The sequence below is a fragment of the Megalops cyprinoides genome, chromosome 4 (genome assembly GCF_013368585.1).
Source record: "Megalops cyprinoides isolate fMegCyp1 chromosome 4, fMegCyp1.pri, whole genome shotgun sequence".
Taxonomy (NCBI): Eukaryota; Metazoa; Chordata; class Actinopteri; order Elopiformes; family Megalopidae; genus Megalops; species Megalops cyprinoides.
In genome coordinates, this window is record NC_050586.1 from 29,423,862 (window position 1) to 29,436,262 (window position 12,401).

Here is a 12,401-nt window from a genome sequence, read left to right on the forward strand (position 1 = left end):
ACTTACATGATTGGATATTTATATTGTTTTGAGACGTTTTCTTTTTTTAAGTTATCAAATGTGAGGTTGCTGTAGTGAATATTGCAACCTTCCCCTGCATTACCTCATCAAAAAGAAAGAAAGAACAAAAGGAGAAAGATGAATCTCAATGTGATATTGAGCAGTAATTGTAAACCAGCATTGTGAATGTCTGCCATGGCGTGTCTCGCTTCCCTGCACGGTGGCGGCAAAGTATCAAACAAGGAACAGTTTGTCATTAAAAAGCCTATCAGCAATATTATAACTTTACATTTGTCTTTTTTTCCAAACTGTTACACAAACAGCAGAAGATATTAAATGGTCCAACTCAGTCACAGCTGCGAGTCTTTAAGTGATAAAAACGCTTGTCCTTTGGTCCCTATAATAGCAAAGGAATGACAGGTAAGAGACTCCTTGGAGACTGTTGCTACGGGTCAACATAGCAACGACGTCCCCTGGAAACGGAGAGGCACTCCAAGTAAAGATGGCTGATCAGGATCGTTGTGACCTGAAATGTTGTATGCTCCATAAAAAAAGAGATTCTTTCTCACTCTGAAAAAAAAATCCCATAGCTATTTTCTCTTTGTTGGCGGCTTCAAAAATGCTAATTTTTTTTGTTTACGTTATTTCATTTTGATGTTCCAAGTGTTCAGTCAGAATTTGCCATGTCGTCCACTCAGCTCCAAACATGTCTGTGGGCCTCCAGCAACGATTCACCCGGGAGAGGGTTTAGGAGGAATGTTATTGGTTGGTGAGTTTGGGTGTGGCACATTATTGGCCCCCATACACCCATGCTAACACATTTCCATGTCTCCCCTCTCCTCTGATATGTACAGTTTTGATCCAGCAGTAACTCGCGTTGTTGTCTGATTTCAATCCTTTTCAGCATCAGTGTCAGGCCTGCCCAGGCCCCTCTGTGACCCCATAGTTCTTTATTTGATATTCTTGAAGGTTTTTTTTTTTTTTTTTACATTTTCCATGTCAGAAACATGCATTTCGAAACCTAGAAGACAAGAAAAGATGGCAATCAGCACCACGCCCCATTCCATAAAACATCTTGAACCCTCAGCCCTAGCTCTGAAATTGTCACACTATCATACTGATTGATACTTGAATTAAATTGAATTAGATAAATTCATATTGGTATCTTTGCCATATCTCTCCTATCTTCTAACCTGCCACCCACCCAGCCACCCTGTAAATCAACCCACAAACCAGTTGTGAAATTAATCAACCAATCAGTTGAGAAGTTAATTCATCAACTGACCATCCCAACCAGCTACTAACTCAAGCAAAAAAAAAGAAAAAAAAACAGAAAAAACCTCTGATTATGTGTCAGTAAGGGTGGGGCCTGTCTCACCTGTTATTCCCTTTGTGCTCCAGCAGTGGTTGTCCCCCAGCCAGTGGGGTATGTGGGCAGGGCTAGTAAGGGCGGTTGGCATCCTTGGGCCTCTTCAGCTGGACCTTGAGTCTCTTCATACCGATCTGAAAGCCATTCATAGACTGTATGGCCGCTTGGGCGCTGGCGGGGTTATCGAAACTCACAAAGCCTACAGATCCAGGTAGGGGGCGGGGCAAGGCAGTGGGGGCCGGGGCAGGAGTTTAGGGTGTAGTCATAACAAAGCAAGATGAAGGGAGAGGAAGATGGGAAGGTGAAGTAAGGACAGAATGGACAGGGAGGAGAGAGCGAGAGAGAGAGAGAGAGAGAGAGAGAGAGAGAGAGAGAGACAGGGTTGATAAAACCTTAAAGTAACTCAGTAAACATTTTCTACAATATATGTCAAGAGGACAGAAGGAAATAATAGTATACTCTATCAAATCAACCAATTATCATTCATCAGAACAGTCACATCATGTTACTGATGTCACACCTTTAAACTGTGTGCTGCTGATTATGACATCATAAAAATGGCCTTACCCTAAGACCGCCCCCATCCTACAGAGTTCAGGTGTATCAAATGAACACAGTAAATTCTGCAGCACCCTCCAAGAGAGCGTTTTGTCCTGGTCTGTGGTATGTCAGCTTTGCTCTCTGAAGGCAGCCATTAAACTGAACCTGACACCAAACACATGTAGAAACTGACTGCTGCTGACAGCAGTTGTACTTCCACTGCCTGCTTTAAACGAAGGTGGTAATTTATGCAAATCCATTCACAGACACAGGAGACAATTTGCCCCAAATTCCACAGTCACTCTAACGCTGAGGTAATTACATAGTAATTATTGCGTAACCACTGCATCGGCATACACAGTTACACAGTGTTCAAGTGGCTGGGATGATTACACTTGTGTGACAAGTATAGGATGTAGGTTAAAACAAAATTCAACAGTAGGCAAACATCAGGGAGCGACTGCAGCTACAACAACTGCATACAATTAAACAACAGTATTCCATAGTAATTGGGCTGACGTAATAGAATGTGAAACAATGGAAACTGCAACATGGATGATGTAATTACATGTAATGCAATAGTGCTAATAATGCTAATTACCTAGTTATTACATGTGCTTAACAGAACATGCAACAACTTCATGACCAGCCAATCTACATGTTATTAAGTTGTCCTTAGGCTGACTCAATGGAGATAGTTAAGCCTTAAGATTGAGGGGCTCATTAATGTTTTCCCCCTGCCCCAACACACATCACAGAACCCCTCCTTTCATGGCCCTGAATTTGGGTCATACAGGATAAAACATGTCTGGGCTTCATGTGACATTCTCTCACATATTGCATGTCCTTTCTATGCTGAAAACAAATTGAATTTTTTTCACTTGGTTTATGTTGCTTGAATGCCTCGTTAACTGGTCATTTTCCTTACAACTCTGCTGAAATGAAGCCAAGATATTAGAAATAATGAAATAATAATAATAATAATCTTGACAGGTTTTTATGGTTTTTACCCACCAAAGCATTTACTTTGGTTTGTCGCCCGATCCACAAACACTTTGGAGGAGATGACATTACCGAAAGGCAGGAAGGTCTGCATGAGCTCGCCATCCCCAAACTCCTGAGGGAGGTGGTAGATAAACAGGTTACACCCCTCCGGGCCTGGAGCGAGACGAAGAGAGAGAGAGAGAGAGAGAGAGAGAGAGAGGAGGAGGAGGAGAGAAAGACACAGAGAGAGAGACGGGGAGAGAGAGAGAGAGTGGATGGAAGAGGAAAGAGAGAGAGGAAGGAAGAGGGGAGAGAGACAAAGAGAGAAAGAAGGGGACGGATGGAGAGAGAGAGAGAGAGAGAGAGAGAGAGAGAGAGAGAGAGAGAGGAAGGGGGAGATGAAAAGGAAGCAACGAAGGAAAAAGAAGAAATGAGGGAAAGAAGGGGGGAAGAAAAAGAGAAGCACAGCAAAGTAGAGAAGGAAAGAAAAAATAGGAGACATGAGAGAGAGGGAGACAGAAAAGCATGGAGGAAGAGATTAGTACAGAAGTGTGAAAGATAGTGAGATAGTTGTAGAAAAGTGGAACAGAGATAGACCGATAGTGTAAAAATGCATTCAAGGGCATTGGATGTGAAGAAAGCAGATCATTGTGTAGAGAAATGAGGTGATAAGGTAAGAGAGAGGGGCAGGAGGGCAGAGAATGCATTGATGTGGAGAGAAAGTAAGAAAAACAGAGGTGCAGGGAAGAGAAAAACAGAGACAGACAAAAACAAAGAGAATAGTGAGACCAGAAAGGAAAAAAAAGAACCAGAGTGGTGGCTCTGATGAAATATTGAGAAATAAAAAGACATTAAAGGGCCCATTAATGTACACAAACAAGAAAAGTGTGTGAGGATGAGGGTGTGTGTGTGTGTGTGTGTGTGTGTGTGTGTGTGTGTGAGTGTGTATGTGTGTGACTAGTTTTACCTTCTCTCTGTTGCTGGGCGATGAGTGCAGGAGGCTGGGGGAAGGTCTGGCTGATCTGTCCGTATGCAGCAGGATAGGCTGCTGATACACATACACACACACACGCACACACACACAGGCTACTAATCAGATTCATCACAGTGATACAAATTTAAATTTATATATATTTTTTTATTAAAATACAATCCTCTCTGCTCCCCACCACACACACCCCAATACACACATACACATGCACACAGACTCAAACAAACACACACACACACACACACAGAAACACATATTGACCATTGTTGTTTTATATGACAGACCTGCGTACTGCTGGACTCCTGCATAGGCTTGCTGTAAGGGGTCAGCCGTGGTGGGGCTCTGTGCTGCTGGGAAAGAAAGAGAGGGAGATGGGAGGGGGATAGAACGAGAAAGAGGGGACACAGTAGAAGGAAAGAACAAATAGGAGAAGAATTTGAGGGAGAGGGAGAGTGAGAGAAGGAGGGAGGGGAGAGGGAGAGAGGGGGAGAGAGATTTTTCAGTATATATTGTTGTTATTATTATCTATCATTATCATTACTATCATTTTTACATAACATGTTTTCAGTGTCATCCATTATAGAAATGCTTTAGCAACACAGAAATGATCTGGCATGAGAGAGAGAGAGAGAGAGAGAGAGAGAGAGAGAGAGAGAGAGAGAGAGAGAGAGAGAGAGAGAGGGAAAAGAAGGTGCACCGTTTCACATAACCTCTTACCTCATCAATTACATTAACAAAAAACTGGAGAAATCTCAGAAATAATGTAGGTCCCCATCCCACCACCATGCAGCACCTGAACAACTCTGACTTCACCAATAAAGGAGTCACACCAAACTCAGTGCTATTTATTTGCTTAATGGAGGCCTATTTCTATGGCAGCTTGCATAGTTTAAATATTACATCCTGTCAGTTTATACAGCTGGATATTTTACTGACATAATTCAGGTGAATTACCTTGCTCAAGGGTACAATAGCAGTATTCCACCTGAAACTGCCTTAAGCTTTTTTATGTGATGCATTATCATTAAGGCTTATTGAACCCTATGTTCTATAAAATTAATGATATAAGAATGAGACCACACACCACACCAACAGTACCATACCTCATAAGAATGGGACCACACACCACACCAACAGTGCCATACATCATAAGAATGGGACCACACACCATAGCAACAGCGCCATACATCATAAGAATGGGACCAAACACCTTCACAACCATGCCATATGTTTTAAGAGCAAAGCAGAGCCACATCACAATAAAACATTTGCATAACTGCACCCTTCCTGTCCACCCTCACTCCCACCCCATTACTGTAAGCTGCCTTCAAGCCTATACTGATGCTGGTGGAGTGGGGGACCCAACAGCACCGCAACTACAAGACCAAATCACAACAATCACAATCACTGTCTTTCTCGCCATCCAGCCCTTTCTTTCCCCTCCTTCCCTTACTTTCTTTCCCCTCTCTCCTCCTCTCGCTCCCTCTTTCCTCTCTCTCCTCCTCTCCCTCCCTCTCTTTCCCTCTCCTCTCCTCTCCCTCCCTCTCTTTCCCTCTCTCCTCCTCTCGCTCCCTCTCTTTCCTCTCTCCTCCTCTCGCTCCCTCTCTTTCCTCTCTCTCCTCCTCTCCCTCCCTCTTTCCCTCTCTTCTCCTCTCCCTCCCTCTCTTTCCCTCTCTCCTGCTCTCGCTCCCTCTCTTTACCTCTCTCCTCCTTCCCTCCCTCTCTTTCCCTCTCTCCTCCTCTCTTCCCTCTCTTTCCCCTTGCTCCTCCTCTCCCTCCCTTGCTTTCCTTGTCTCCTCCTCTCCCTCCTTCTTTCCCTCTCTCCTCTTCTCCCTCCCTCACTCTATAATACGAATAGAGTGAAGGCAGAAGATGTGAGATCTTTGTCATTTGTCATTTGTCACTCTGTGGTGTAATCTCACCAGGGTGTCACAAAACAGAACAACTTCGCTCCATGCTTCATTAGGTGACATACAGGTGACATCGCAGGCATCGTGCGAAGGAGGCCAGGTTTCCGTGGAGACAGGGTGCCTCTCTCGCACGTGAGCGATGACGGCGCCCTGTTTGTGGGGAGACAGTGTGTCACTGGGGCCCACCTGGGTAGGGGTGTATCCCATTGGTGAAGACGGCTTCGGCGGGGGGCGGGCCGTTGGCCTGGGGCGGGGGCAGCCCAGTGAAGCCATTCACGCTAATGGGGGAGGGGATGCTGGTCACTGCTGGGGCGGGGATACCTGGAGGCGTGCTACCACCTTAGAGATTGAGCGAGTGAGGAGAGAGAGAGAGAGAGAGAGAGAGAGAGAGAGAGAGAGAGAGAGAGAAAGAGAGAGAGAAAGATAGAGAGAGGAAGGGAGAGAGGGAGAGAGAGACAGGTTACTCCTTTTTATGGATATTGATGTTATTGACATACCTCTTCAAACCCTATGTTCCCTCAAGATCGATGCGCTCTGCATCTACAATTGACTGTCTCGACCCGACGGGGTCGCTCTTCTCAGACACAATCCCTGTCTGTACTGGTCCCTCAGTGGTGGTATGAACTCCCCATGGGGCTCAGGACAGCGGTATCACCGGCCATTTTCCGACGCAGACTGAAGACTGACCTCTTCAGACTACATCTCGATTCCACTTCTATCCCCACCCTCAAACACCTGCTACTTCTTGCATTTGATGTTAATTTTATATATAGTATTATCATGTATTATGAATTTGTGTTCTAGGGACTGTTGTATCATAGTATACTTGGCTTTTGTCAAAGTGCATGAGTTAACTTGTGGTAGGGCTTGAATAGTGTTATGCTCACACTCACTGGTCTGGGAGTGTTGTTAGCCCGGTCTGCTGCTCATTTAAATTGAATGGATACACTTCTGTTCTATTGTGATGGAAGTTGCTTTGGGTAAAAGCATCTGCCAAATGCATATAATGTAATGTAACAATGTTTCTCTGAGAGGTCAATAAACCACCTTTAAATCTGAATTGAACGAGAGGCTGCCATTGGCTGTCATCACCTTAAATATAAATGAATTACTGCTGTTGCCATTATCATTATTGTTGTTTTCATCAATATTATTATTACTGTTTTCTCCTCTCCTGCTACGAGCTGTTTTGTTATCGCTATTTATGCATTGGAAATGCATGCATGTTTGCTATGTGAAAAAAAGCGCTTGATCTGAGTTTGACTTTGAGAGAAAGTGAGAGAAACGGAGAAGAGTGGTGAGGTGAGATAAGGACAGGTAGACGGCTAGAGTGAGGGAGAAATGAACGGATGGCAGGATTCAGATGGCAGTGATGGGAGAAGGGTGCGTACAGGGAGATATAACCATCACAAATGGAGTCCTGTTGAGGAAGTTTCTACATCTGCTAAGGTGAGGGTGCGGAAACGCCTGTCTTTATCTGAGATAGGTGACAGGGCGCAACAGGCTGTGAGAGGGCACCGGCTGCAAGGTGTGACAGACTGCTGTGATTTCTTAGGGCCGCATTAAAGGTGTGAGTGTATGTCAGAGGGCTCGGGTCTTACCTGAGGTGGGTGATTAGGGTGTGAGTGTATGTCAGAGGGCTCGGGTCTTACCTGAGGTGGGTGATTAGGGTGTGAGTGTATGTCAGAGGGCTCGGGTCTTACCTGAGGTGGGTGATTAGGGTGTGAGTGTATGTAAGAGGGCTCTGGGTCTTACCTGAGGTGGCTGATTAGGGTGTGAGTGTATGTAAGAGGGCTCTGGGTGGTACCTGAGGTGGGCGTTAAGGGGGCCCCAGGGAGCCCGTTGATTGTGGCCATGTGCTGCATCTGGGCGGCGAAGGCAGCCATGGGGCTGAGGTACCCGCCCTGACCCACGGACGCCATCAGCGCTGCCTGCTGCTGGACCTGCTGAGAGAGAGGAGATGGAGAGGGAGAGAGAGAGAGAGAGGAGGGAAAGAGAGAAAGGGGAAAGGGTAAAGGAGGGATGGAGGGGAGAGGCAAAGGGAAACAGAGGGTGAGAGTAAAAGATGGAGAGGTTGGTAAATACAGCGGAGAGAGAAAGAAAGAGAAGAGAAAAAGCAAGGAAAGATGAAAGAATAAAATAAAGGATACGTAAAACCCAAGAAAGACACCCAAGTGTGCCAAAAAAACAGAAAAATGACTACTAAATGGTAGTACAGCCAGTGATATAATGGTGAGTCAGCAGATAGAGACAAAATAAGAGGGAGTGGCAAGCATACAGACAGACATACTGGTAGGCAGAGACAGACAGACGGAGAAACAAATAGACAGAGAGACTTGCAGAAAGATACAGACAGAGAGACAGAAAGACAGACAGACAGACAAGCAGACAGACAGGCAGACAGTGAGATCTGAGGCTCCTCCACTCACTGCCTGTGCGTAGGCGCCATAGGCCCCAAACTGCAGGGCCATGGGGTTGAACAGGCCCATCTGACCAGCCATCTGCTGCATGCGGCGAATGGTGCGCTCCTTGTCTGTGTCGGCGAACTTCACCACCAGGCTGGAGGAGGCACCCTGAGACACACACACACACACACACACACACGATCAGAGCCACAGGGATTAACTGGTCATCAACAACCACTCAAGTCAATCCCTAGACTAAGTAAGCGACATGAGGGGCCGTGATCACAGCACTGGGTCATAGACCTGTGGGTGACAGCTTTTAACACTATTTGCGAACAATGCTGTTGCTTTCTTGATCAAGGCATTTAACTATCATTAGTCCAGCAAAAGTCTAAAAATATAGCTACAGCTGTCAAAAAGAGACTCAGTGGCATCTTAAAGCCAGCACTGCATTACTTTCTAGTTCGTTCCATAGCCCTTCTAAGAGTAAGTACAGAAAAGCGAGAGATGCCCGGTGCTATGCTCGTGAGTGTGCATCAGTACTCACAGGCATGGTCTGGCTGCCGTGGAGGGCTCCGATGGCTGCCTGGGCTTCAGTGTGGGAAGAGTATTTCACAAAGGCACAGCCTGGGAGACAGACAGAGACAGTGCCATGCACACAATGTAAATATGTTGTGCATACTTGTTGGGAACAATACCTGTATGGCCTTCAACTTCATGCCCAAATACTGTGTTACTGGCTTACCTATTATTGTTCTCGATGCTGCTGTCATTTCTTGTCTGTTTAATGATTTCATTTCATACTAGCCCTGCAGGTCACTTTGGATAGCAAATCTGCCAAATAATTAACAACTAAGGAATTTATACTGATAATCACACGCAGGCGTGTACATGCACACGGGCCCACGTGGAAGACAGACGGTACCAGAACCAAAGGCACTCACCTTTGCTGTTTCCGTCAGGACCCCTAAGGATAGTGCACTCCTCGATGCTGCCGAAGGACTCAAAGAGGCGCCGCACATCGTCCTCCGACTGCTGCTTGTTGAGCATGCCCACAAACAGTTTTCTGTCTTCTGGAACAAACAGCGGGGGGTCATTACCTGGCGCTGGTGCCGAGCACAGTGGGAACTGAGGGAGGGCAATGCTTCCAGCCGGTGTCTAACTGAGGCTGGACCCCATTTGGCTGAAGCACAAAACCCTCATTAAGGCTGCAATTCTACTTGTTCTCATAAAATGACAACAGAGTGCTCTGTCCTTGGTGTGAAAAGTTTTGTGCTTCCCCTCTCATCTCCTTAGCCAACGCCGGGTGTGATATAATTGGGTGTCTCAGCCCATTATAAAAGGTTTGAGCATGTTTGTGTGTGCTCATACATGTGTATGCATGTATGTGTGAGTGTAAATGTGTGTGTATGCACACACAAGTGTGTGTGTTTTGTAGGCTTGGATTGCTGCTGTGGCTGCCTTCTGACACAACGTCCTTGCCAAGTCAACAAGATAAGAGCATTCTCCGGCCCCGTCAGGAGGGCCCTGCTTATAAGCCTCTGACAGAGAGGTGAGAGAGAGGGAAGCGGACAGAGAAAATGAGTTAGCTGAGGAAGAGGGAGGATGGAGAGAAATATGTAAAGAATTGGGAAGCAAGGACATGTCTCATACACACACACACACACACACACAGTCATATACAGCACCCCTTCCTCTTAATACCACTGCACAGATGAAAGTAATATAATTCACAAATAATGTATTATGTTTTAGGGTTATTACCAAATATCACAGCAGTTGTTCTGTCCCATATCAGTGAAATACAGCCCTCTTGCCTTCTCTAAAAGATTGTGAATTTCCTGCGTGAACCAGCTGTGAAAGCCGTGTGTGAGTGTGAAGACCGTAGTGGGCATGATGCAAACTCAGAGTAAGAATGCCCCCGAACAGTGCAGGCCCAGTGTGAGATGCCTTTAATGTGTGCTGCGGGATTACACACATTCGGCCTTACCCTATTACCCCCGTTACCCTGCTGGTAATGGGTGATTGGAGCTCACGGTGGGTCTCAGTGTTCATTTTCTGGGGGCAATGAATTGCCAGCGAGCGGGAGAACAAAGGAGGGATGAGACAGGACACATTTCTCTCTTTCCTCCGGCAGCCAGACTCTCTCAGCCTCCCTCGTGGAGTCTCCTCATCCGCCATCTTATAAGGGTGGGTTCAAATCCCACATTGCCCATCCTGCTCTACTGCTATACTGCCATCATAGCCTACTCCCTTCGCACTCTACTCCACTGCCATCCTAGTTTACTATATATTCCATCCAACTCTTAGGTACTTAACCTGAACCCTTTCAGTGATACCCTGCCATGTAAATGGGTAATGTTTAGAATGCTAGATTTGTGAGTCTCCTCGGTTGAGGGCTGCTTGCCAAGCCACCGCATCATGTGAGCTGCTCTTGGCATTCTTCTCCGTGCCCCTTTACCTCTGCTGCTAACTTTCGCTCTCTCTGTCTCTCGCTCTCTATCTATCTCTGTTTCCTGGGCTGTTAATCTGTCCCGGTTAATTCGGGTGGATCTAGAGGTCTGGCACAGTGACCCCCCCTATCTGAGAGATTTGCTCTCGCCCTGCTGGCTCTCTGCCCGGGCGTCCGCTGACCAGCAGGGGGAGATGATAGAGACCCCACCCGCAGGGGGAGTCTCAAGGTGACGGATCACAGAGCCTGAGTGGCAGCTAAGCTTTTACCCACAGGGTTGCCAGGCTGGTGTCAATAGGAAATGCTGCTGGATATGACAGGAAACAGGCCCCCCCATCTCCAGGGTGGGGCACTGCTGTTTGGTAAGATACTTTACCACAATTTAGTGAAATGGCAACTGTAACTCTAGTGAATATCCTTTGGAGAGTATTGCGTGATGTACTGTCTTGTTTGCCCTGTCTGTTATGTAAATAAATAATAATAAGAAGGCAGGAGATTTCACTGGAGCAGCTGTGATTGTGTGCATGTCTGTGGTTTTCCCAGTTGCTATTAAATGTGTGACACTGTGTAGCAGGGGACAAATCAGAGCAGCAAAGAATCGAGCACTACCTCCTCGGCTCTCACTGTCTGCTGGCTTCACTTGGATTGGTCTGTTCATCTGTCCAAAGGAAGAGAAGGAGAGAGAGAGAAAGAGAGGGAGAGAGGGAGAGACAAACAAGGTTTGGATTAGCCTTTCACTGCAGCCAATATCAAAAATAGACATGCAAATGTCATATGTACATGGCATGTATGGCATTAATATTTACACCAGAGATCAAGAATGCTGGCACGCACATGCACACACACACACACAAACATATGCACTCTCCCCAGAGGTCCATGGTCTACTGCAGACCAATGCCACCAACAACCACACAGCTGCAGCAAACGCGGGCCCAAAGAGACTTTTGCAGGCTTCCTCCCCCTTTCCTCTAACGCCTCACAAATTTCCTTCCAGTCCTGACTATTACAGACCATGGAGAAAGAGGAGAAGGGGACATAATAGGGGTCCTACATTTTGCCATGCATAGGATGATATCAGACCCTCCTTAACCAGAGTAAAGCCCTCAGTCTGACCAACGCTCAGTATATAACCAAAAAACTAAACTTAAAGCCAACAAAACAACCATAAAAATTCACACAAAGGAAAGCAAGCGCAAACAGCAATATGCCATTGTTTGCTTCTCGGTTCCAGGTAGCTCTTCCCCTCTGTACAATCCACAGGCACGCACAGATATATAAAGATTTTTTGCCACAGCAAAATTATAGATAATTCAAAAGAATATTTCATCTCCTGCCCTTAATAAATAGAGTAAATAATGCTTCTCCCCCAGATAGCGAAGCAGGCCTTCCTTTTCTCCTCCTTAATTTGCTCTCATTAATCTGCGCACCGCCTTGAGACAGAACCAGGAAGATCAGACGGGCTCCGAGACAGGGCCTTGCTGCTGTGCCTTCTGCTATGAGGTGAGTTTCATTTTCACTATCAATCACAAAGATTAATCATAAAAGCTCTGTCTGAATAAAAAAAAAAAATCCTCTCTTAAGCACTGAGAGCTTCATAGAAAGAGCTGCCCCAATATAGCTACCAAAGTACGGTACAACTTAAAATGTGAAAAGTCACTTTGGAAAAGAGCACATTAAGAAAAAAAAACTTCCATTGCAGCTTTCCTTTCCCTGGATGCTTTGACCATGAAGTGCAACTGCAGTTTGT

The 12,401-nt window shown here is 46.0% G+C and overlaps 1 protein-coding gene across 14 annotated transcripts in view; it reads right to left on the reverse strand.

Moving 5' to 3' along the window:
- The window catches only part of LOC118775938 (CUGBP Elav-like family member 4), a 41,570-nt gene continuing 29,169 nt past the window's right edge, over positions 1 to 12,401 (reverse strand). Inside the window, exons 3-13 of one of the 14 annotated variants that reach the window (XM_036525919.1) lie at positions 11,261 to 11,309; positions 9,144 to 9,269; positions 8,747 to 8,826; positions 8,224 to 8,367; positions 7,602 to 7,737; positions 5,981 to 6,133; positions 4,169 to 4,231; positions 3,861 to 3,941; positions 2,984 to 3,067; positions 1,379 to 1,568; positions 1 to 1,021 (exon numbers count right to left, since the gene is read on the reverse strand). In XM_036525919.1, the coding sequence (XP_036381812.1) occupies positions 1,441 to 1,568; positions 2,984 to 3,067; positions 3,861 to 3,941; positions 4,169 to 4,231; positions 5,981 to 6,133; positions 7,602 to 7,737; positions 8,224 to 8,367; positions 8,747 to 8,826; positions 9,144 to 9,269; positions 11,261 to 11,309 (1,044 nt within the window). In that variant the 3' untranslated portion in view covers positions 1 to 1,021; positions 1,379 to 1,440. Of the gene's footprint in view, positions 1,022 to 1,378; positions 1,569 to 2,923; positions 3,068 to 3,860; positions 3,942 to 4,168; positions 4,235 to 5,980; positions 6,134 to 7,601; positions 7,741 to 8,223; positions 8,368 to 8,746; positions 8,827 to 9,143; positions 9,273 to 11,260; positions 11,310 to 12,401 lie in introns of all 14 variants that reach the window. The other 13 variants (XM_036525913.1, XM_036525918.1, XM_036525911.1 and 10 more) reach the window with 13 other exon arrangements.